Genomic DNA, 25,831 nt, shown 5'->3' on the forward strand with positions numbered 1-25,831 from the left:
GGCAAGTTTTGAGTTTCGTAAAAGCCAAAAGGATACGGAAAGGATACACCTTGCACGAATTCAAGTGCCACGCACAGAAGACACGACCCGAGGTCAAAACGAAGGCCGGTTAAGCGTCAGAAATGCACTATTTTGCATTGTTTTGAGCACTAAAGGCCCTGGACCCCACACATAACTTAAGCAAGGGTGTAGGAGGCTCCAAAATCACTATAGGAGACCACCGGATGTTCACCAGCCATCAAAATGAATCACCGGCCGTCCATCGGCCATCATACAATTTTCATCAGCAAACTATTTTGCCGACCGGCCAACAGCAAAACAACTCAAACAAACCACTGCCCATTTTGAGCACTCAGCTCGTAACACAGTGCTTGGTTTAATCTGCATACAGTTCACACAACTCACAACTGATTCTGAACACTGCTCATTCTGAACTCTGCTCGTTCTGAACTTCATAGCCCATAACACAGTATTCTTAGTTCATTCTGCACGCGGCGAAAACAGTTCAAATCTGAAAAGATGGAATACAAAGGTGGGATTGGCTGAAGTTGAAGCACACTCAAATGCAATCTGGAACCCACATGTTCACTGTTTCCAAGTGACCCGGGTTGAACCCCTGCGGTTTTACAAAAGAACCAAACCTGTTTTACAGAAATGTGGAGAATGGCACAGCACTCTGAGCACAAAACGATTTGAGAAAAAGGGTTTTCAACCGGGGTATCGAGCCCACAACTGGATACAGCGGAAAAGGACTCGACAAAGGTACACGACCTAAACACAACGAGACACGCTCGGGAAAGACTGAAAACAAAAGGTGAGACCGACAAATCAAAAGGACACAACACACGGACGTGCTTATAAACTGAGAGACCTCAAACCTCGAGGAGCCGGTTCCTTCGGGTATACTTCCCGTCCTTTCTGATTTGTGATTCTCACATCACTCGACCCTCAGGCTCGGTTTTTCTTTCAAAACCCTTTTCCTCACTTTTCTCTCAACTTACACCTCTCTATTCTTTATTCTCTCATTTTTCATCCCTCCACAGGGTGATTGATGGATAAATAGGAAGGTGTGGGTTCATGCTCAACACCGTTAGCTCACGGCTATTTCTTCTGGTGGATAGATGGCCCTCCTGGCAAGTACGTCGATGACGGGGGAAAGACAGAACACCTGACTCAACTGTGCCCCTAGTTTATCGTTTTGACCATTTTTTCGTTTTGGTTTCTACTAAAACAGTTTTGATCAAGATGAGAGTTAGATTAACACACTTGTTTGATTTTTTATTTGAAAACCATGCAAGTCAGGCTGTAAGCATTGAAAATTTTCCTTTTTGGGTCCAAGAAAATGGTCCAGTTTTGGAAAATGGAACAGTTTTCGAGAAAATAGTCAACCTTAGTAAAAATTTTCAAAAACTATTTTACAAACAGTCAATGCTCAATGAGCATGGAACTTACTCTTTGAGATGCGCAACCTCGGATCGAAGGCAATGAAAAATTGCCCCTGGCTTAAAGGGGGTAGATGGCAATGGAAAGTTGTCCCTGGTTTGAATGGCGGCTCACGACGACTCGTGGCAACAGAAAGTTGCCCCTTGTTTGGATGGTGCCGCAGCAGTCCGCAAATAGTCTTCATCGGTGGTGATCGAACCCTTGGACACATAGATGACGAAGACGGTTATAACAAATATATGGACACAATCACCTTGGAAGGTGTCAGCGACTAGACTTTGGGATGAAATCGAAACCATTGTATGGACCAAGACGCTATGAAAGCGTTGGGTGCTGGACTTCATGATGAAGTTGCCTACGTATCCCAAACATAGGAATCAAGCCTTACGTAGTTCCAGTTAAGGTACACTTGGGTATTTTAACCTTCACTATTCAGGCTCTAACTTTTGCCAAGATGGCCGATGCGGGTTTTCGACCTTGCGAGCTTCTTTTTATTTTAATTTTTGTTCATTTCTTTTTCTTTTCTTTTTTGCATTTTTTCTTCTTTTTTTTTCTTTTCTTTTTTCGTATTTTTTGCTTTGCTTTTTTTTCTCTTGCTCTAACTTTTGCCTGGGTCGCCCTTCCGGATTTTCGGCCCAGCGAGCCTCTCAAAGGGTAAAAGTGTAACAAGTCCATGCCAAACGGTTTTTGAAGTTGAAGCCTCTCTGTATCTAGGAGAGCGGCTGTTGCAATGATTTGTAGGAGAATCCATCATGGCTGCTCCACGAGCTTCTTCTGGTGAGATCTAATCTTTTTTATTCGACTTTGGTGCCTCTTGCTCGAGGGCTGTTCTAAAACTGGCCACACGGGCCTCCTCCGACAGTTGACCGTTGAATGTTCCGAATGAGTTCGAGGTTCAAAACAAACAGGTCGAAATCTTGAGGCTGAGAGCGATCCTAGGCTGCGCAATCTCAAGAGCAATTCCACACAGGTCTTCACAGGGCCGCGCAAAACATTTGTTTTTGAAAGTCTTTAAGAAAGCGACAAATCGCTCGCGCCGAAGATAGTGTGGAACCAATCTAGATCAAGCCAGGGTCCTTCCCAGTACTCACGCTGACAAGCATGATCTCATTCATTAAGGGCTTAGCATGCCTCTCTTTTTCTCAATTGATCAAATTTTTTGCAAAACTCGAGGAATTCCTTCATCTTCGTTTTTATCACCGCAGTGTTCAAAAGAGGTTTTTTGAAAAAACTTAGGTTAATGCAATGAGTTTGGCGCGCAGGAGAGCAGGCAAGATGTACTGTCAGCCCATTCAAACCCTCTGGCACAACTAACTTACACTGAAAGCAAGCATGAAAATGAGATAGCCACAGCTGTTTCATTCAGATTTGTTGGTGTAACTGGCCCCTCAACAGAAACAGACTCAAAAAACAAAAACGGGTAATTACAGACAAAACGGTGTTCGAGGCAACAACCCCGGAATCACCTGGTATTCTATACAAAGGGGACTGACCCGCTACAACAAGACAGACCCTTAAACAAAAAAGACTGACTCAAGACAAAGAGACAGACTCAAAAGAAAAGACTAACTCGATACCCAAGCCAGAATTTACAAAGCTTGCGTTCACAGACACTCAAAAATGCGTGCCAGACGCCACATCCAAAATATACCAAATACCGCCCGCAGGTGGTCCACTTTCTGATTACATACTTGCAGTATCTGTGTCCTCAAAATCCAATAACTGGGTGGTAACGGACTTGGCTGAGGTGGACGGGAGGATAACCTCGTTGTCAATCAAATCTTGCACCTCATGACGGAGGCGGAAACAATTGTCGGTAGCATGGCCTGTCTGCTGGTGGTACGCGCAGTACTGAGCAGCATCATGCGTAGCAGGGAGATTCTTCGGGAGAGGCCGAGGCTCCAAGGGTTTAAGGTGTCCCCTCTCGGAAAGGATCTGAAGTGCCTTAGACAGAGGCATGTAGAGAGCATGAAAGACCCTGCGCCCTTGGGGCAGGTATTTTGAAGTCTGAGCGTTCTTACTAGACGCACAAGCGAAAGGGTCGGCAGGCGCCACCTTGGCTTTCTGATCCTTTCCCGGTGCAGGGTTGGGAATAGGAGGAACTGTTCTGGCATGACGGGGCCTATCCCGATTTTCTGACTAGCTTGAGCTACCCTCAGGTGGAGTGGGGAAAGCATCCTCCACAGTTTTTTGCCACAACTGCGGATATCTGTTGCTTGTTCATCCCCCCGGCTTTCAAAGCCTCGACTGCCCGCAGCAGTTGTTCAATGGGATCGGCATCTGCCTTCATTTTGTTCTTATCTCTGGCCTCAGCCTGGTCAAGGGTTTGGATTGCTACTTCAGAGCGAAGCCCGGTTGTTGTTGACATGTCGTGGCTGTAGCTGGAAGCCACCTCTGGCTGGCTGAGCTCTATCACAATCCGCCCCAGTAGCGGGGGCTCCTGCGGCATGAAATTCCCGGCATATGGTTCCGCTGGTGGTGAAGCCGACATTCCATAGGCCAGATCGGCCACGGATCTCTGGAGATCACCTATCATCCCCATCAATTCAAAGATCGGCCACGGATCTCTGGCTATACTAAACACGTCATGGCCGACCAAAATGACTAAGGACAGACCTCTAACATGACAAAATAAGCACAAAAGCTTCACAAAGCTAGACCTAAAACATGCTTGAACGATGGTTTACAACCTAAGGCATGTTAAGGCCTAAACATGGCATTATAAGGTAGGTATGCTAAGCAAGCATGGTGTACCAAAACCAATTAAAAACAGAAGCATATTATGACATAATAAGCACAAAAATCAGCTAAGGCATGGTCAACATGAAGCTTAGCTAGGTGCTCCCTCAAGAGGCCAAAAATGGTCCATTTCAAGGACAACAAGGAGAGGGGGTGGCCCTCTCCTTCTTGGGACCTCAAGGCACCATCCTCACCTCTGAAATCCCTCAAGATTTCAGTGGTGAGGAGGCCCAAACACCAAGGTCTCGGAGCTCACTCAAAATGGCACAAAATGGAGCCTTACAAGGCTTAAGAGGGGTCAAACAACCTCAAATCACAAAACACTCTAAACAAACTATTTAGAGGGCCCAAAAACAGAACTTGTTTATATTATACACTAAGCTCAAAAACAGTTCTAAAATAGGCAAAAATAGTATGCAAGAATGGGGAATAAAAGGACTAGTTTCTTACCCTTGTAGACTTCTTTCACAAATGAAGCTCCAGCAACTTCTCAAGCTCCAAACCAGCTCCAAAACTCTGAAAACAATCCCTTAGAACCTCAATAGCCAAGGGAAGGTGTAATAGTAGGTGTTTGTGCGCAATACTATGAACAAATACACCTAGAACACTCAAGAGAGAGAGATATAGAGATAGAATGTATATAAGTTCTAACCCTAGAACCAGAGCTTCTAATAATGTTTTTTCTCTCTAAAATGTCTAACCCTAAAGCCAAGAGGGGAGGGCTCCTCTTATAGAGGAGCCAATCTTGTAAAGCTTACAAGGTAAGCTAACAAGAAGGCCATCCCTCCATACACGTGTATGGAGGGGAACAAAATGCAATACAGCTGTATTAAAATATCTGCAAAAGCAGATGAACAGTAGTCGGCTACTCAAAATTACCATCTTGACAAAATGGGCTGTCGACCGGCAACAAAGAATGCTGACCGGCAATATACATTGCCGATGGCAACAAAACACCAGCCGGTGGCCTCTACCCATGGCCGGTGATGTGTGGGGATGCCTCACAAGGCATTCCCTGCCCCTCCAAGGCAAAACACAAGTGTTTGGTGCAAAACCAGACACTAAACAATCGAGTCGAGAGATCCTGAGGCAAGGTGCGCAAGCCGAGACCTCCGGGAACTCAAGACGAACACAAACATGGATGATCACCGAGTGTTCAAACGGTGACGTCCCAGTCTTGAGGACGGTCAAAAATGGGGTGTCTACACATAGCAGGCCTAGAGACTTCTTCGAGCGGTGTGCGAGACAAACGCGCAAGGAGTACTGATCACTCGAAGAGTCCAGAAGGCCGTTGATGGCGGGGGGAGTCGCATGCACAGTACCTGGAGCACAAACTCAAAGACCAGGACGCCCTCATTCGCAAGATGGCGGCTGAAATAGAGATGCTGAAACGCTAGATGAATGGGAAGGGTGTTGCTGGAGAGGGCAACCTCAGTGAGCGCACCCCGTCTCCTTGTTCTGGCAGTCGCCGCCAAGAAAGGACTCATTCTCTCTCTATCACCCGAAGCTATGGGGTCGGGGACTCTGACCCACGGGTGGGCAAATCTCATACTCGCGACAGGACCTACCGTCCCTCACGCCCGTCATCGACATCGCGGTACTCTTTTTCCGGCCATTCCGGAGACCTGAGGGATGTGTTGGAAGAGAAGGTTCACCGTAGGGAGACCCAAAGATTGCCGGTGTTGCAGAGGCTCAGCTCTCAAATCCGTTGTAGTGAGGAAGTGGCAATGTCTGTGCCCAAAGTGGTAGCCCCAGCGCTTGTGGATAAAGAGCTGGCAAGACTTACAGCTATGTCGCCGTCCCCAAAAATCAAGAGTACGCCACTCCCTGTCGGATTCCACCAGCCCAAGTTCACGTTGTACGATGGCAAGACGGATCCGTACATGCACGTGAGTCATTACCGGCAAGTAATGGCTGGACACCGGCGCAATGACGCCTTGATATGCCTCATATTCCCAGCAAGCTTGGGAGAACTGGGCCTGAAATGGAGAACTGGGCCTGAAATGGTTCGAAAGGCTTCTGGAGGGGAGTATCGAGGGATGGCAGCAACTAGTGGAAGCCTTCGTCAATAAATTCAAAACCAACACTCGAACACCAAAGGAGGTCGACCATCTCTTGGGCGTCAAGAGGGAGTCAGGAGGTTCATTGAAGGCATACAATGCGAAGTACTGGGAAACCTACAATGAGATCCTCGACTGCCCCACCAATCTGGCGATTACTCAGTACAAGCGTGGTCTCCTAGTCGGGCATAGGCTGCGAGATTCGCTTACAATGCACCAACCCGCAACCATAGAGTCCTTAATGCAACGAATCAACGAACACATCCGTGTGGAGGATGATGCCGCCTCCGCAATAGAGAAGGCTAATTCGGTCATGGTAGACAGAAAAATGGCAGGGAAGGTTCACTCGGTGGGGCAGGAGAACAACCGTCCAAACAACCGGTCAAAAAATCAATGTCGCAGCTCAAACCGCGATGATAGAAGTAGAGGTCGCAGAAACAACTGAGCTAATGCTCCTCGTGATGAGAAAGAAGATGCCAAGAGGAAATTGAAAGCGCGTACTGGTATTACTACGGTCTTTAAAATCCCTATTTACCGCATCCTGAGTGAAATCTGAGGCAAACCTTTCGTTCGTTGGCCGGCTAAGTAGTGGAGGAACAAAACCGTGAGGCGGGTTTACAACAAAGTGAACAATATTATGCTAGGCACGGGGCAGGGGCTTAGATTATAGGGTTAATAAAAACTAATAATAAATATTAAGGTTTTAAGAATGATGAATTATAGTTAAGATTATACATAATAAATGTATATTAACTTAGATTATAGGGATTATAAGATTAATTAATTAAAATTAATAATTTATTATACTTATTAATACTATTATATTATTAAATTGTATATATTATAAATAAAAGGGTAAATTACAAATATACCCATAAGATTTGATTAAAATACGAATCACCCTTGTAGTTCTAGAAATTATATTCCACCCCTTGTGATTTCTAATTTCATGACAAATCGTCTTTTTATTAATAAATCATCAAATCTATTAGGGGGATTTGGTGATGGCTCCCTCACTATCTAATTTGTCTTTCAAAAGGACAAGAATTATATAAGTACTTTCAAAACCCCATAATATTTTAAAACTTGTTTCTTTTACTATATTACCCTCATATCTATCAACTCTCCTATTAAGCCATCTTCACTATGTATTTCAGAGTAAAATTTTACTCTGTATAAAAGTAAAATTTTACTCTAAATAAGAGTGAAATGTTACACTTTGAAACTAAAAGTAAAATTTTACTCTGAAAAACTAGTAAAATGTTAGACTCTACACAAAAGTAAAATTTTATTCTGTATAAAAGTAAAATTTTACTCTGAAAAACGAGTAAACTGTGAGACTCTGAAGCTAAAAATAAAATTTTACTCTGAAAAACTAGTAAAATGTTAGACTCTACACAAAAGTAAAATTTTACTCTGTATAAAAGTAAAATTTTACTCTAAAAAATGAGTAATCTGTGAGACTCTGAAGCTAAAATTAAAATGTTACTTTGCACAAAAGTAAAAAAGCAAAGGCAGTGTTCGTGGCGGCTGAAGTGTTTGGCAATGACCACCTCTTGATAGTAAAATTTTACTGTCATTCTAACACCAGAGTAAAATTTTACTCTAATTCTCTCAAACAAAAAATAGAGTAATAGAACAAGAGTAAAATTTTACTCTCATTATCTGAAACAAAAAACAAAGCAATAGAACCAGAGTAAAATTTCACTTTGGTTCTATCAAATGAAATTAGATCAAAAACAAAAAAAAAAAAAAAAACAAACAAACAAACAAACAAAAACAAAACAAATTAATCAACAAATCAACATATCTAAATGAAAAGAAAAACTTCTAAAACTCGATCAACAATCACAAATCTCAATGAAAAAAATACATGTGTTCAACAACACTCATACACACAAATATATATATATATATACACATATATTCAAAACTCAAATATGTGTTTAAAAAAATATGTATAACCAAACAACTCAACCAGCACTCTTCTCCACGTGGTCGTCATTGTTGATCACGCGTCGTTGCTGAACGATGTTAGAGAAATCAATGGAAAGATCAGAGTAGAGAGATATGACTTTTGATATATTACTGTTGATCTCCTGAATTAAGGCAACGTTCTTGACGAGATTGTCAAGCATCTTCGACTGGTGATTCTCGTTAACCTGTTGAATCAAAGCTCGATTCTAGAGGGAACGGCGAAAGAGGATCGGACGCCGGCGGCGTTAGTGAGGTCTGATGCTTCCAGATCTGAAGCTTGAAGGAGTTAGAGAAGAGAGAGAGGGAGGAGAAAGACAGAGAAGGTGGAGAGAGAGTAGGTGGAGAAGGTGGAAAAATTTAGTTGATGGTATAATAGTCTAATAAAATATTTAAATAATAAATTCTGTCCTTTATGTAAGATTTTATAATTATGAGGGGGTTTAGAAAGTATAATTTTTTTTCTTAATCCTTTTAACAATAACAGGAAGGCAAAGGGGGTTTATAGCCAAATTTTCCAATCTATTAACAGTTTTTAATTAATAATTTAAATAATTTTATTATTGTGTAAGAAAATAATTATGAATTTTATTTTTTTAATTAATTCTGTTAAATAAAAAATTCTAACAATGAATATTTATAATTTTTCAAATTATAGAAGACAATTTATTCTTTTAAGCAAATCTTAATTTATCCTAAATAGAATATATGTTGAGTCGGTCAGATTCAACTTCGATTCAATTTAGATCGGTCCGACACCAGATATAAAAAAAATTAAATTTAAAAATTATACAAATAAACTCTAATTAAAAAACAGACCTAGGGTTTGATTAGTTCGGTCGGTTTCTTCGTTTTTCCGACATCCGAGGCAACAAGATGAGCAAATTCTTCGACTCAGTCACCTCCTTCTTCAGCAGCAGAGACCACATTCCACGCTACGATCTCAACATCATCCGAATAATCATCTCCAATTCTCCAAAAACCTATCTTTCGATCCACTCCCTTGTGATTTTCTTGGAAATAATTTAACCCTGTTTTGGTTTTCCTCAAGGAAATGTGGGCAGTGAAAAGGAGTATCCCCCCCCCCCCCCCCCCCCCAAAAAAAAAAAAAGAAAAAAAGAAAAAGAAAAAAGGAGTATCAGAAACTTGTGCGACTCAGTCACCGATTTCTTTAGCAGCGGAGACCACATGCCTTGGTGCGATCCCAACACCATTGCCGTAAGCATCTATCTATCTATCTATCTATCTATATATCTCCCTTTTAATTTTAATTGCCCCCTATTTGGTTCCTGAGAAAAATGTGGCATGTAAGAAAGTGTATATTATTATATTCTGCTTTGAGGTTTTTGGGTTTCTTGACTTTTTAATTTTTCTTCAAATCAGGAACTGTTTTGTGACTAGTTTTGATGGACAGTATTCATGTGCATATGTTATTACTAATGGTGAGTGCAAAAGCATATGTTTGCAATTTTAAATATACTAGGAGGGTAAGCCCACCCAATGGGTGTGCTATTAAATTTGTAAAATATAAATTTTGAATTTGAATTAGAAATATATGTACTGTTTGTTGATCAAGTAGTAAGGGTGTTGTTTTCCAAACCCAAGATCTGAGGTTTAACTCTTGTGCACTTCACTTTATAATTTTTTTTCCTTTTTTGATATAAAAATATCCACTTGGCAAAAGGAGAGAATAGGCTTCAAGAGAACAAAGTGAGTTGTTCACATATATAATTGTATATATAATTTTGGATGGTAAGATGATTGAGGGGCAATTTGATGAATGAGAAAAACCATTTTAAACAGTTTTTAGGCAATTTGATGAATGGGAAAATTGTTTGGAAATTATCACATATGACAATTAAAGGGCATTCCTCGAAAAGAACAAAAAACGTGACACCATTTACACCAAATGTAATAGAATAGCTTACTTTTGTATAATTAATGGGAATGGTACCAACTGGCAACTACTGCTTATTTTTTATGGATGAATTGTTTCTATTTCTCTGTGCTTTGTAAATTTGTGGGGTTACTATTGGAAAAAAAAAAATTTAGATTTTGGGTCTGTTTTGATCTGTTAACTTGTTTGTTGTTGTTGGGTTACATTTGCCACTTGATGAATAGGGCCAAAAGACTTTTTTAGAATCAAAAAGAAAAATGGAAAGTGTTCAATTGGAACATGAAAACATGACTAGATTGGCGTTAGTTACTCTTCGGGGCAGAGATTCTTTTAATTTTTTGAATTTTTGTATTTTGAGAATTATAAGTTGTTTTGTGCCTGTTGAATATGATATGTTGAGTAATATGAGCTTGGGGTGGATGATGGTAAATTTAAATTTGTTGTCTTCTGTAAAATTCACTGGGGTTGTGGTTGGAATTTCTGTCCCAAAATTATGAAGTTTTTTCTTTATTTTCTTTTATTTCTCTTCTCAATGCAAACTTAGTGGCAATCAAGCAATGAAAATGTGTTATGTGTACGATATTTGGTTTTCCATCTTTTGGGCAACGTTCCCTGCAGCCCTTGGTTGAATCATTTTGCCTATGTCAAGCCTTGTCATGATTTTCTATTTGTAGCTATAATGTTATTTCATTTGGAAGCTGACCACTATACAGGGGAATATATGCTCAATTAGATTTGTTGTTGATTGGAGTGCAACAGCATTACTGGAAGATATTGTTGATTTCATCCTTGCCTAGAGATATTTTGTTATCCTTATTGCTGATGCCCAAAAAAAAAAAAAGGATGATTGGAATAAGCACTGAAAATGAGTCTAAGTTGATGTGTTTTGCCAAGTACTTTTTTAAATCATCAAAACCATATCAGATTCTATTGCTAGCATTAACTCTTGTTTGTGATTGAACTACGTTTTTTCCTGCTTAAGAAAAGATGTGTGGATATACCAAAAATAAGGCCTAGTTTGGGAACTTTAAAAAAAAATTAAAAAGTTACCAAAAAGTTACCAAAAAGTTAAAAAGTTAAAAAGTTATCACTATTCACAAAAAAAAATAAAAAAAAATTAATATACATAATATTAAAATACAAACCAACTTCACGCTACTCTAGGTATTGACGTCAAAGCAAAGACAGTGAAAGGGAAAAAAAAAAAATTACATGTGTATATTCACCAAGCTGGATGGTAAAGTTGGGCCCGTGGGGGGTCCACTATGGGTCCCGTTTTGATAATCCGAACCATTAATATGTAGAACTCGTTTAGTATTATATGTCTGTAAAAAATCACATCTATCGGATATCGCTAATTACATGATCAAATCAGTTTTGTATAAAAAATGGATGGCGTTATAGTTAACAGTTGACAAAAAAAATTAAAACGATCAGATAGCTATCGATATTTAATCAACGTGATTTTTTACAAGCATATAGTACTCGATGAGTTCTATACATCGTACAGTTCCGATTAGAAAAAGGGACCTGTGGTGGGCCCTCACGGGCCGAACAACACCGTCCAACTAAAGCCTGAAAAGGAGGCAATCTTTTCCCATGTCCTTCCCAGCCGACTCCACTGCCCAACCCGTACAGCCTACTTCACTATCTTCTCCTACACACTTATTTATACAATTTTTTAATACATTTTTTCATAAAAAGTCAAAAAGTTAAGCCAAACATCCATATTTTTTTCCTCAACTTTTTAGTCCAAAAAGACAAAAAGTGCACTTATTTAGGACACCCCAAACAATCCCTAAAACTAGGTAGAAATCCACAGCACTTTGCTATTATTAATATTTTATTTCATGACAATAAAGGCATAACCGCCAAGGGATCAAATGCTGCTGTGGCAGTGGCATTGTCCATGTATATGAAATTTTCTTTGGTTCTTCCACACTTTTGTCGATGCTCTGAAGTCTTTCGTGTGTAGGGCTGTGAGAGAGAAGTTGCAGAGGCTGCAAATGGTGTATCGGATGAACTAAAGAGTGAGAGAATTATGCGGTTACCATGGGCTCTTGCTCATTCCAAACAACCAGAAGACGTGCAGCGTGAGATAGCTATGCTTGAAGGTCAGAACCAATAAATTCAGTACTAAATAATTTTTCTTTACAGCAAGGAGTTTATAGTTCTCATACGATCGTGATTTCAATCTTGTTTAATTTTTCCACTCATTCCGTTTAACATCCTTCTGTTGTTTACACTTTTATTTTACTCTCTTTGCCACCAATCTTCACTGTAACTATCACCTCACCCTGATCTTGTGTGTGCATGCATGTGCATTTTTGTCTCTTTTGTATTTTTTTACCTTGATTTGTTTCTTTATTCATGGAAAAATGGAGAAAAAAAGCAACTTAATAGCCAGTACACTTACTAAAAGTTGCATGTTGTACACACATTTTTGGATGATTAGTTTAGGGGCCATCGAAAGTTTACTGCATTTTGTGCTCCATACTTGTTTATGCTTGAGAAATTCAAATTATTAGCTCAACGCAGCGAACCTCAAAGTTGTGGACTTGGTGCTGACCCCTTCTGTAAAGAGTTTGTAAACGATAACTTTACTACCTGAAGTAATCACAACCATTCCCTTCGGAGTCATGATTAGCTTTGTTCATGCTTTGTGTTCTTTGAGGACTCACCGGTCTCGCCAGACTTGGCTCCTGCGTTCATTATGGAACTTTGGAACACATCGCGGACATAGGGCTGTGGCTTTGGTTGTGGCTGTGGGGTCGGATGGCTTTCAATTACAACACTTAGCTGCACATTGTGCTGGTCAGCAATGGCCATGGGTCGGTTGTGGCTGCTGCTCCCTCCACCTGATTCTTCTCCTTGGACTATACTCGTCCTTGTTGAAGATATCTTATCATTCAAAGTAACTTTGTCAGAAGCCTGATTGGACATTGCTCGCTCATAAGAATCAGATACACAATCTAGCAAGAGGAGGTATAGTCTGTATCTTATGATCCTTTTATCTGCTTAACAATTCCAGTTTTAAGCAATTATCTTGTATAGTATTAGATTGAGATCGACACCTTTACAAGTGTTTTCTGTCTGAGAATCTTCATGAAAACAAAAAATGAAGTTTAGAATTTCTTTTTTTCCTGTTCATGTTGTTGAGAAAGAATTGAGTCACTTTTTTCTGTTTCTAGTCTTTTTTCTTTTTCTTTTTATATAATAACGGTCCCACGCTTGGTTCACATATATTCCAGACTTGGTTCTGAAGAGAAATCATGTCCCTTTGACTTTGTATGATGTAATTAGCAGACTATAACAATCTAAGCTGTAGAGTAGACAAGCAAATCACATAGAGAATTTTCCACACTAAACAGTTGATTAGCATTTAAGCTTTCTTTGGATTAAGACTTAACAGGGAGCTTGTTGGTTGAAAACAAGTATATATCTTCTTTTCTGGTTTATGATTAAAAATAAGTAAGATAAAAATCATTCTACATGTTTTCCAAAGTGTTTTACAGCTGAATTCGAGCTTTTAAACACTCAATGGAATAGATCTCATCATACTTGAAGTAGAAGTTTTTATTTGAACTTTCACATGGGATTTTTTGTCTTTATTATTTTCTCTGTTTTTCTTTTCTGTTTTTTCGGAGAACTATATTTTTTCCTATTGGGTCATATCATATGAGTTGCAGAAGGGAATACTTTAGTATACTTTACTGCCTTGCTAAGCAATGTTCAAAACAAAGATGTATCCGACTTTGCCATTGTTGGCTTAAAATAACACACATTCTCATACTGCTGAAGCATGAGGAGAGTGGTTTTTCGTTCCTTCTTCATTAGATGCATTTTTCTACTTTCAGAGTATCAATCAAATCAAAACAAAACCAAACAGAACAAAACACCACAATGCAACAATAAGTAGAAATAGAGCAGAAACGGAGTGCCTTCATTGTAGAACAATGCCACATTAGCAGCTCACCAAACAAATAAACACAACAAGACTGTAACTTCAAATGAAAAGCTAGAGCAACTTGATATTAAGGTAATGCCACAATCACAGTCCTTCATTACCTTCTGAAAGCATTGCCATCCTATCATGTCTTAAACTTCAAACATCAAACACCTTCAATATTAAATAACAATGTCATTGAAACTAACAGATAGGTGTGTGCATGAGAGAGAGAGAGATAGAGAGAGAGAGAGTATAAAACAAAGCAGCTTGAACATATTCTAACATATTTTGCTGTATTGTTGGTTTTGATTGTACATGAACAAATCTTCTTATAATATTTTTTTTAAACTTATTCCCAATCGGTATTTCTCTTCTCTTTCATTCATTTATGAATGTGTTATTTTTTAGTCACTCAATATTCTGTTCTATAAGATATCGTTGGTAGTATAGGTATTTTATTAAAAAAAAAAAAAAAATCAATTTTATAAGTATTCATCAATCTTTTGATATGACAAATGCACTCCTCTATTTAAGTCAATTTTCTTTTATCCCAAGGATAACATTATTTCCAACCTTGCTATCCTTATTAATAATCGAACTTAAATAACAATAGTGTTCACTATTAATTTGTTATGTCCTACTTTTCAATCTTTGTTTATCTATTATTTTATTTTGAGAAATGCTATTTATCACTACTATTTACTCACCTTTTTACTTTGCTATTCATACAATAAATGTCATGTGTATGTGTGGCCATTATGTTTTGAAAAAAAGAGGTAGCCATCGTATCACATAAGAAAGTATTTTATGTAACAAATACAATGTGGTATATTGTTCCATTAATTGATTGTCATATAATAAAAGTGGTAGTGAATATTTTGTGCTTGACATGAGGTGCTAAGTGTGTGACTACAATAAACTTCGGTCTCACTTTTCACCACACGGCAATCAATGAATGAAAGGGTAACATATCATAGAATATATCCACCCACAGTTACATTTCACATATTAAGTTTTAAGGAAATTGAAGAAAACATTAACAAATATTTTTCAGGTGACTATATATATTGTTAGGTATGATATAACCAGTAATTATCAACCAATATAAATAGAAATTCTTACAAAATGCACAGACAATTCTTACATTATTCTTGTGGTGCTTTTTTGTATGAATTGAATTTTTTATTACAAAACCCAATATTTGTTGAAGAAAAAATTTAGGAATGCAGAAATCAATCATATAATCATGCGCAGCCCTTCATCTGAGGTGAACCTCACCTTTTTGTGAGTTCCACACCTATGTGAGGGAATTGGTCTTATGATTAATTTTTGTGTAAGAAGAAGAATTGTGTGTTGAAGGAGGAACTCGCACAACCACTGAGATAACAATCCACAAGAAGAAGTAGGAGACAAATCTAAACAAAAAAGACATTTTTGAGGAGCATTCGAACATTTTAGCCACCTATCATGATGTGGGAAGCATATGCTCGACAAGTGAAGATTTTATAGATGTATATATCTGCTACAAAAACAAGAAAGAAATCAAGAGAACTTACATTTTATCCTCCATTGCTTTTAAGCATACTGTTTTTCAGGTAGTTGCAGATGGATTCTTGGCACTTATCAGTACGAGGGAAGGCAGCGAAATATGTCTGAATGGCGGTCAAAAAAATAGCAAACAGTGCAGCAAGGACAGCAATGGCAGTCCAGGGGCTCCTAAAATGGTCGCACATCACTTCAGCAATCCAAGATGCTATCCTGGTCTTCCCTTTGCGGCTGTGGTATTCTTTGATACTTGACATGACACAAAAATAACTTGTATTTCTATAATCTGGGACCAACCCAGCAGCCATTTCACCGATTACTTTCACAACTTCTTCATCGTTCCTGAGAAAATTGGTGATGATACCTGCATATTTCAGCTCCTTAACATCGTTAGCAGAATCAACGATTGAATCTAAAAAGCATATATAATTTGTCGCCCATAAGTAATTAGCTAAGGTATTAGGGCAGTGTTCATAGGCAGCCAAGTTGAGAAGCAAAGAAATGTTTATGTCGTCAATGTTTATTTTAGGAAGTATCAGTATCCCGCCAGTCCACGTAGACTTGAATGCTATATATGATAAGCAATCACGATAGGAAGGCCTGAATTGGATCCCCACCATCTTAAGGTCCATGGCTGATCGACGCGGGTACTGATGATGATGAATATTGCCACTGCCCTGTATTTTTCTGTTCCCGGAAGAAATGGTGTGGTCATATTTAATATGATCCGCCCTTGTGTTTTCTAGAACTTGTTTACTTCCATAAATTTCTACAAGTTCCCAACCGTAATATAGTGACCAGTTACAACAAACCTCTATAAATAACCGTTCCATATAGGTTTTCAGAAATGATGGTTTTGTGCCCCTTATTTTTTGAATGAACCTGCTAATCAAATTTTTGCCTCTCCATCGATAAAATCTGAAATTCATGTTCTGTAGTGCCAGGAGGACTTGAAAAGGAAGTTGATTCTCAAGTAAGAACAAGTCCCGGTGTACCAAAGCTATTTCGTGACTCTTCATCATCTCCAATTGACCTTCTTCATCGTTCACAATGCACCAAACAAATTGGAGGATGAAGCAACCATCGAGGAACATCATCTCAGTGAAGGCTGTGTCTTCAATGCCTTCCGTTGCACCCTCTGCATAACAGCTTCTTGCCTTACCTGCCAGCTCTGCAACCTTGTTATATAATTCAGTTATGTCTGGTGGATCACAACTTTTGACAAACTCCCTTGTGAATTGAATTTTGAATTTCTCGAATGATTTGAGGTTTGTATCGTTGTGGTGGTAGGGACCAATGGAAACCAACTGCGGATCGTAGTATTTCTTGGTCTCCATCTGCCTAAGCATCTGGGGGACCCTCTGTAGCTTATGCTCTGGCTTTGTATTGTTAGAGGACTCACCGGTCTCGCCAGACTCGCCTCCTTCGTTCATTATGGAACTTCGGAACTCATCACGAATGCGAGGCTGTGGCTGTGGCTGTGGCTGTGGCTGTGGCTGTGGTGGTCGGGTCGGACAGCTTTCAATTACAACAGACTCGTCGGTAATGGCCACAGCTTGGTCATGGCTGCTGCTCCCTTCACCTTGGACCATACTCCTTGGAGATGGATCTTTTTCAGTAAGAGTTACCTTCGTCTCGCAATCTTCCATCGTTAGCACTAAGCACGCAGGCAGGTTGGACGGAAGGAATATGATAAACAACAATCTAGCTACCAAAGTGCTATTATTAATAATCTTATTACATCTGCCTTTTCATTTATTTCGAGTCCTGAAACCCTTTTACATCTGATTTTCTTCTTTTCCATTAGATTAGATTCACACCCTACATTTGTTTGATTGTAAAGCTTCTCACGGAAGCTTTTTGTAACGGCAAGTCAACAAAAGAGAAAAAGAGACTTTTTGCAAACAGGGCTGAGAGATATTGGTGAAGAAAAGTTAGGCTAGCTTTCGTTAGTTTTAAAAGTGTTAAATTGTATTTTAAAACATAAATGATTAAAAAGAGTTTTGAAAATTAAAAATTTATTTGGTTATAAGTTTTAAAAATAATTTCATGATTTGTAATTTTTTTTAAAAATCTTTTTTGTAGTTGAATAGATGGGATAAAAAAAAAAACTTAATTGATTGATGTGTAAAATATGAGAAAATGTGAGAAGAGAGGAAAAAAAAAGTGATGAATTGATTTATTAATAAAAAAAAAAAAGGACAGAGGAAAGAGAAAAATCATTTTAAAAAGAATTTTGAAATTTTTTTAATCAAACATATTTTTTAATTTTTTAATCTAAGGCCAAGTTTGGGAATACTAAAAAAGTGCACTTTTTGTCTTTTTGGACTAAAAAATTGAGGTTGAAAATATGGATGTTTGAATTAACTTTTTGACTTTTTATTGAAAATTGTGTAATAAAAAATTGTAAAAATTGATTTGTAGGGAAAAATTTAAATTAGGAGTTGTGCAGCCGTAATTGTTGAAATAGTGTTAACTTTTTAGCTTTTTAAGTAATTTTTTGACTTTTTTGCTTTTTTGAATCTTCCCAAATTTAGCCTAAATATTAATTTAAAAACTAAATCAAACATTATCTAGATTTTCTTCCATAATTCAAGCTAAGAATGAATTTGTCATTTTTTATCTGATCCCGATGAAATTTCAATGGATTGGTCGTGAAGATTACATAAAAGGTGTCGGGCGGTGCCCTCCAAATAGGGGTCCCAGAAAGACTCTTTGGAGTTAAAATTAAGGAGTATTTTAAGAAGTTACTTAAATGTTAATTTTTTAGTTTTTTTGGATTTGTTAGTTTTTTTTTTAATAAAAAATATGAGAAATAATATAATCTAAAATGAGTTAAAACTCAAAAACTCAGGTTGTATTTGGTAGAATTTTGTAAATATGATTTGAAAGTATGAGTTGTATTTTAAGTTTGTGAGTTGTGAAATTATAATTTGAGTGTAGAAAATTTGTTTGGTTATTGTTTTTTAGTAGAGTGTTGAATTGAGTATGGAATTGAGTTTTGAAAATTTAATTTGACATGTGAAGTAAAAAAATTTATTTGTTTATGAGTTTTGGAAAGAGTTTTCAAAACATAATTCAAATTGTTATAACTCATAACAAAACACGTTACTTTCACACTATTGAAAATTCTAATCAACACTTATAACCAAACTCTTTTTAAAATTCAATTAAAAAAATTTATTATTAACAGAAAATAACATTAATCAATTTTTTAATTGAAAATACTACAAAGGAAATAATTTTTTTTCAAAATAAATATTCAAAAAAATTAAACCATAAATATTTAAATAATTTAAATAATCTAAAAAATTTAATAAGTAAATATTCAAAAAATTTAAATCGTAAAAATTTAAATATTCAAAAAATTTAAATAATTTAAAATGTTAATATTTTAAATTTAAAAACAACTCTACACTCAAATCGTAACAAACACATAAAACAAAACTCAATTAAGAAATTATTTTTAAAACTCATAACCAAACACATAACTCGGAACTCCGTACTACTTTCGCAACTCTATACTCAAATCGTAACCAAATACATAACAAAAAAATTAAAATATTTCAAAACATTTTTATAAAATTGAGTTTGAATTTATTTTTATAAAATATTTTAAAATTTAAAAAATTAAAATCGTAATATTTGGAAATTAAAATATTTAAAAATATTCAAAAAATTAAAAAATTAAAAAAATTGTAACATATTTAAATATTAAAATATTTAAAAGCTTAAAAAAATTAAAATATTAATTTGAATTGAGTTTTGAAAAAAGTTTTAAATTATGTGTTTGGTTATGAGTTTCGAAAAGTAATGATTATGTTTTGAATTGAGTTTCGAGAAATGGGTATAGAATTATGATTTGAAAACTCAAAACAAACAACATACTCAAATCAATGGGTGAAACTATAATTTGAGAGGCTTATTGTTGGATTTTTTGGCTTTCGAAGGTTATTATTGTAATTATGAGCGTGCCAGTAAGGATCAATCAGCCCTTACAGAATATTAATTGCCAACCAATTATCAGACAATTGTGTTTTAGTTCTTTCTGCCTCAATGAAGAGGACTTTTATTGGCGGCTTTGTTTAGGAGAATTAAGCAAACAATGATTAAATGAAGAACAAATATAGCGTTTCATTAAGTAAAATTAAAGACTTACAAAGATCCAAATCAGCCTCGTAGAGGTTTATAGCAACAAACTACTTGCAACTACTCCTATGAACGAAATGCAGTGCAGGAACTGAAGTACAGAAATGTAAAAACTGGAAAAGAAATAAAGTAGAATAAAACTAATTTTTTGAATCTGAGTCTGGGGGCTACTTTCTGAGGCATTCTCTGCTATTTATACTTCTTAATGGCAACCGTCGAAATGCAGTTCTAACCGTAGAACTATCCCTCCATGATCTCTGATCATGTTGCCCTACAGTTAGCTCCACTATGCCATATCTGCAGTTAGACTGCCCTCATAATTTTGAATTTAAATATAAGTAACAGTTGAGGTCATGTCACCTTGCATCTCTTTACTGATCCAGTGCTACGTAGATCTACAAAAACTAATGCTAACTGCCACGTGTGTGATCATGATTGAAGACTTGAATTGTCTTCTTGTATTGCCCTCATCTTGCCATGTGTCGAACTGTAATTGGCTTATACAAAATATGTAGCCAATATTACTCCCTGCACTAATATACCCAACACTTGGTGATATTAGTGGATCAAGGCATTTTACCCACGTCTTAGAACGTGCATGGGCTCTGCAATTTCTAGAAATGCAACTGCCGTTCATCAATGAACATTTGCATTAAATTCTTTTCTATCCCTTGAACATTCTCACTATCTTAGTATTCAAAAAGACTAATACATCTTTTATGGCCAAGCCAATCTTTTCTTACATTGATCAAGCATACGAAGAGTTATTTGACGATGTTGTTCGTCCTCGAAAGAACTATCATGCATTGATTAGCCACCTTTATCGACCTCCATTTATTCAAGTTATGGAAGCTTTCGCAAATCACCGACCTTCGAACCAGGAACCTACTGCTTACGATTCTTTGGAGCACAAATTAGCAATCATGGATATCGACAGTTCTTCTTCTGTAACAAAGTTTTCTGCATGGGATGAAGCTGCTGCTTCTTCTTCTTCTACGTCCTCTGGCTAGGGAACTTGGCCTACCCCTACTCATCCTCAGATTAGGGAACGCATTCATCATCGATTCCCAGAATTCGATGACCCTCTTGAATCCCTCATTCCAAACGCAGTTCTGTGGTATACCCATATGTTCCTATTGACCGCATACGCAGTCTCGAGGACAATCTGCTTTCATCATGGTATACTTCTACCTTGCCATCTCGGATGGTTCGAAGTGTCCAACGTCCTGGTGAAGCTTTAGGGATCAGTCCTGCGTTTCTAGCCAAAAAGGAAAAACTTCATACTTCCGATTGGCTAGAATGTGTGGCCAGACTTGAATTCGTGGATTTGACCAGGGAACCTTTGACTATTCCTCCTCTGCTTTTCAATCCAAATTAGATCGATGAGTTGAGGCTCATTCTCTCTGAGGGCCAATGCTCCACTCCCTACCAGGCCCCAGTGCCTCCAACTCCCTATTAGCAGTTTAGGGCTCAGACCTTACTTGCTGCCTTCTCCTATTTATCTTTTGAAGTTATTCGAGATGACATTCCCTACATAAACTTTCTATGGGCTTGTGACATTATGTCTCGAAGCCACCTTCTCAACCTCGTGGCCCAAGTAGAGCTCCATACCTTTTTAGACCAACTTCCTCTCCTGCTAAACTGGCACTTCCAGGCTTCCATCACCAATAACGTTCTGGATGAAGTCTTTTCTGCTCGAATTCAGGTTCAATATGAGGCAGAAAACCTCCTTGATGACTATGAAGCCTTTAGGAACCCGGATTCTGAGTATGGGAAGGATGTTGCAATGAGCGAAGTGTATAGAGAAGAAGAAATAGGCGCCACAGACAAAGCCCTCAAATAGATAGAATTTGAAGTGAAAGCCCAACAACTCACTTCTCAATTAAGGGCTTACCAATTAGATAAGCCAAACCTAGACAAAATAGAGGATGGAGTAGGAAAAGAGTTTTCATTTATTGAATTTTGTTGGACTAAATTTCATAACCTTGTAACTCTGTCCATTCCATACTTCTACGAAATTAAGAATGTAGTCCAATGAATTTCAATGTAAATAAAACTGAGCTTTCCGAATTTCATTTGTTAGACTCTAATTGTAAACTGTATGGTTGTTGTGCTTTGACTCCTCAATTTCATCCCAAATTCTAACTCAAACTCTTCCAAGGTATGAAATTTTCCCTTGAAAAAAACAATTATTGCCTCTTATGCTGATTCTAGGATCGACATAATTCTTTAGCCATCAGTTTCGAATTAACCAACTTTGTCTTTCGAAAACTTGAGTTGATCATATTTCAATGAAATAATGAAAGTTCAATTTGAACCTTTCCAACATATGGAATATAATTGACAACTTTTGCCGGTTTCCTTTCAGAAGTAAAGCTTCGAATTTATCAATTTTGCTCTTCGAAACTTGATTTGATCATATCCAGGTTCCCAACATATGGTTAACACGATTTTTAAATCAATTTTGTTCCAAAGAAACAGTCTATATTTTTCAAAGTATGGAAACCTCTATTAAGTATTGCACTGTTTTATTTGAAAAAAGTAATAATTTTTTTTTCTCTGTATACTATCAAACCAGCTATTGGTTTGAACTTAGAATAAACAATTTCCAGCCGTAAGGTATTTCAAATTTTACTTCGAAGGACTTTACTCTCGTTAAGAAACCTAAAACAGGTCTTTTAATCCTTTTGAAGTAAGTAAATACCTAAGCAGTGGATAGTCCAATTCCTTAGCCTCGTCCAATACTCTGAACATGTGGTACTTGCTCCGAAGTGCTGGTCTATTCAACCATAGGTTCTGATAAAACGGGTACTTCCACAGGATGTGTCATCACATTATCCTCTGAATTAGGTATTTCTACCTCTCCTTCCACGCCGTCTTCCAAGCATTCATTTTCTCCTTATCTCTTACGTCTAGCCATTTTAATGAGTCCCACTGGGCGTACCAAAAATATATGTTGGCTTTTTTGGCTTTCGAAGGTTATTATTGTAATTATGAGCGTGCCAACAAGGATCAATTAGTCCTTACAGAATATTAATTGCCAACCAATTATCACACGATTGTGTTTTAGTTCTTTTAGCCTTAATGAAAAGGACTTTTATTGGTGGCTTTGTTTAAGAGAATTAAGCAAACAATGATTAAATGAAGAACAAATGTAGCGTTTCATTAAGTAAAATGAAAGACTTACAAAGATCTAAATTAACCCCGTAGAGGTTTACAGCAACAAACTACTTGAAACTACTCCTATGAACGAAATGCAATGCAGGAACTGAAGTACAGAAATGTAAAGAACAAGAAATGTAAAAACTAGAAAGGAAATAAAATAGAATAAAACTGATTTTTTAGATCTGAGTTTGGGGGCTACTTTCTAGAGTCTTTTCTGCTATTTATACTTCTCAATGGCAACCGTCGAAATGCAGTTCTTTCACAGGATATGTCATCACATTATCCTCTGAATTAGGTATTTCTACCTCTCCTTCCACGCTGTCTTCCAAGCGTTCATTTTCTCCTTATCTCTTACGTCTAGCCATTTTAATGAGTCCCACTGGGCGTACTAAAAATATATGTTGGCTTTTTTGGCTTTTGAAGGTTATTATTGTAATTATGATCGTGCCAGAAAGGATCAATTAGTCCTTACAGAATATTAATTGCCAACCAATTATCACACGATTGTGTTTTAGTTCTTTCAGCCTCAATGAAAAGGACTTTTATTGGTGGCTTTGTTTAAGAGAATTAAGCAAACAATGATTAAATGAAGAACAAATGTAGCATTTCATTAAGTAAAATGAAAGACTTACAAAGATCTAAATTAACCCCGTAGAGGTTTACAGCAACAAACTACTTGAAACTACTCCTATGAACGAAATGCAATGCATGAACTGAAGTACAGAAATGTAAAGAACAAGAAATGTAAAAACTGGAAAGGAAATAAAATAGAATAAAACTGATTTTTTGGATCTGAGTCTGGGGGCTACTTTCTGGAGTCTTCTCTGCTATTTATACTTCTCAATGGCAATCGTCGAAATGCAGTTCTAACCGTCGAACCATCTCTCCATGATCGCTAATCATGTTGCCTTACAGTTAGCTCTACTATACCATATCTGCAGTTAGACTTCCCTCTTAATTTTGAATTTAAATATGAGTAACCGTTGAGGCCATGTCACTTTGCATCTCTTTACTGATCCAGTGCTACGCAAAAAACCAATGCTAACTGCCACATGTGTGATCATGATTGAAGACTTGAATTGTCTTTCTGGATTGTCCTCATCTTGCCACGTGACAAACTGTAATTGACTTATACAAAATATGCAGCCAATACTTACCAAACGGAGCCTAATTTTTAATTAGTTTTTCAAAATGACCCTAATTATATAATTTGATTTGTTTGTAGTCAAAATTAATTATACAATTTCATTGTAAAGCTTGTCATGAAAGCTTGGTCTTACTTGCCAGTCAACAGAAAGAGACTTTTTGAGTTCAGGTAGAGAGAGGTAAAACGTGAAAAAAAATTAAGGTTGCGCTTTGCTAAAATTTTCTAAATATAATTTAATAATAAAGTTGTATTTTGAGTTTGTGATTTAAAATTATAATTTAAGTGTGAAAAATTTATTTAGTGAATGTGTTTTGAAAAGAATTTTGAATTGAGTAGGAAATTTTTAATGTGACATATGATATTTGAAATTTCAATAAACTATTCATAAAATATTTTTTTTTTTATCTTTTTATCTTTTTTGGCTCACATTACCTTCCTACTTTTTTGTACATCTTTTTAAAAAAAGTCAAAAAATATATTTATTTAGATCATCCGAAACAACCTCTAGTGGAGATTATTAGTGAGAGGATTAAATAAAAGTGTGTTTGTTTTGATGATAGTGTGGGAGATGGTTAGTGATTGAATTGTTAAATTATTTTTATATAAAATAAACAAATAAATATCATTTCTATATTAAAAAAATTAAAACAAATATTAAAATAAACAGGTGCACTTGATAAAAATTTATTTTTTTATTTTTTTATTTTCCTATAAAATAGATTCAATCCACTCACTAGTTTTCTAATTCTATCTAAAATCCAGTCAAACTAATCTCCCCCTTAAGGGGGATTACTAAGCCCCTTATAATGTTAATCCCCTCTCTCAAATCATCACCAAACAAGGTGTAAGTGGGACTCATACTCATACTAATCTAATTGATCTCCTATCCTGTTAAACAAACATGGTGCTTATTTGGCATGTCCTAAAATAGCGCATGCTATTTTATCATATAATCTTATTTGGGTCACAATTATCTTATTTATGTCACACCACCTCTCTATCACATCATTTCAAATCCCATCCATATTTTACATTTTTTCGTAAAAAAAAAATAAAAATACTAATTTAGCACTTTCCAAATAACCTCTAAATATGCTCTAAACAAATCTTTAACAATCTCTTTACTAACAATCCTCTCATTAACAATTTTAACAAAATCTTTCAAACGTGACCAAAAATGTTGGGTGGTCCCTCCAAGTGAGGTCCCACAAAGACTCTTTCAAGTCAAAATTAATTATATAATTTGATTGGCGGTGTTTAGCAACAATTTTTTTTGAATTTTTTTATTAAAAGACAAAGTTTTGCAAAATAAAAAAAAAATATATCCAAACAAAATATCACATCAAATTTTATAATCATTTTACTTTTTTTTTTCTCACAAATATCACATCCAACCACAAAAAAACTCAACTATCTTTCCAAATACTAAATTTTTTTTCTCCAATAATATCTTATAACTAAAAAAATTAACATAAAAACTCACTTCCCAAACACCCATATTGTAAAGCTTCTCATGGAAGCTTGCTCTTGTACCTGCAAGTCAACAAAAGCGAAAAGAGAGACTTTTTGCAAACAGGGCTGGGAAATGTAAGGTAGCGTTTTGGTTAGGTTATGTTTGGCATGAAGAGGTTTGGGTTGGGTTGAGTTGGAATGGGGTTATTTTAGTAACAGAAAGATAAAAATAAATTTTTTAATCTAATAAAATAAAAAATCACATTTAAATCATAATCATTTTAATTTTTCTTTCACAAAAGTCAAAAAAG

General features: G+C 36.6%; 1 protein-coding gene and 1 non-coding gene across 7 annotated transcripts; one reads left to right on the top strand and one right to left on the bottom strand.

Moving 5' to 3' along the window:
- The first annotated feature begins 9,012 nt into the window (after window positions 1-9,012).
- LOC114276728 (uncharacterized) lies at window positions 9,013-15,910 on the top strand. Of its 4 annotated transcripts, none has more exons than XR_014341663.1 (4): window positions 9,013-9,434; window positions 12,089-12,227; window positions 12,652-13,098; window positions 15,643-15,910. It is a non-coding gene; the product is annotated as an uncharacterized LOC114276728 (transcript). The 4 variants fall into 4 exon arrangements; XR_014341662.1 differs by having other exon boundaries at window positions 9,014-9,434; window positions 15,658-15,910; XR_014341664.1 differs by having other exon boundaries at window positions 9,015-9,434; window positions 12,788-13,098; window positions 15,658-15,910.
- LOC145800971 (UPF0481 protein At3g47200-like) lies at window positions 12,219-17,371 on the bottom strand. Of its 3 annotated transcripts, none has more exons than XM_082890888.1 (2): window positions 15,619-17,256; window positions 12,219-13,014 (listed from the first exon to the last, which is right to left on the bottom strand). In XM_082890888.1, exon 1 carries the CDS (start codon window positions 17,254-17,256, stop codon window positions 15,622-15,624), a length of 1,635 nt encoding a protein of 544 aa, XP_082747014.1. In that variant the 3' UTR covers window positions 12,219-13,014; window positions 15,619-15,621. The 3 variants fall into 3 exon arrangements, with proteins under 3 accessions (XP_082747014.1, XP_082747012.1, XP_082747013.1); XM_082890886.1 differs by lacking the exon at window positions 12,219-13,014 and adding an exon at window positions 13,878-14,233 and having other exon boundaries at window positions 15,619-17,307; XM_082890887.1 differs by lacking the exon at window positions 12,219-13,014 and adding an exon at window positions 15,155-15,477 and having other exon boundaries at window positions 15,619-17,371.
- Window positions 17,372-25,831: the final 8,460 nt, after the last annotated feature.

Source organism: Camellia sinensis, chromosome 10, assembly GCF_055761805.1.
Source record: "Camellia sinensis isolate YWXY chromosome 10, ASM5576180v1, whole genome shotgun sequence".
NCBI classification, from domain to species: Eukaryota; Viridiplantae; Streptophyta; class Magnoliopsida; order Ericales; family Theaceae; genus Camellia; species Camellia sinensis.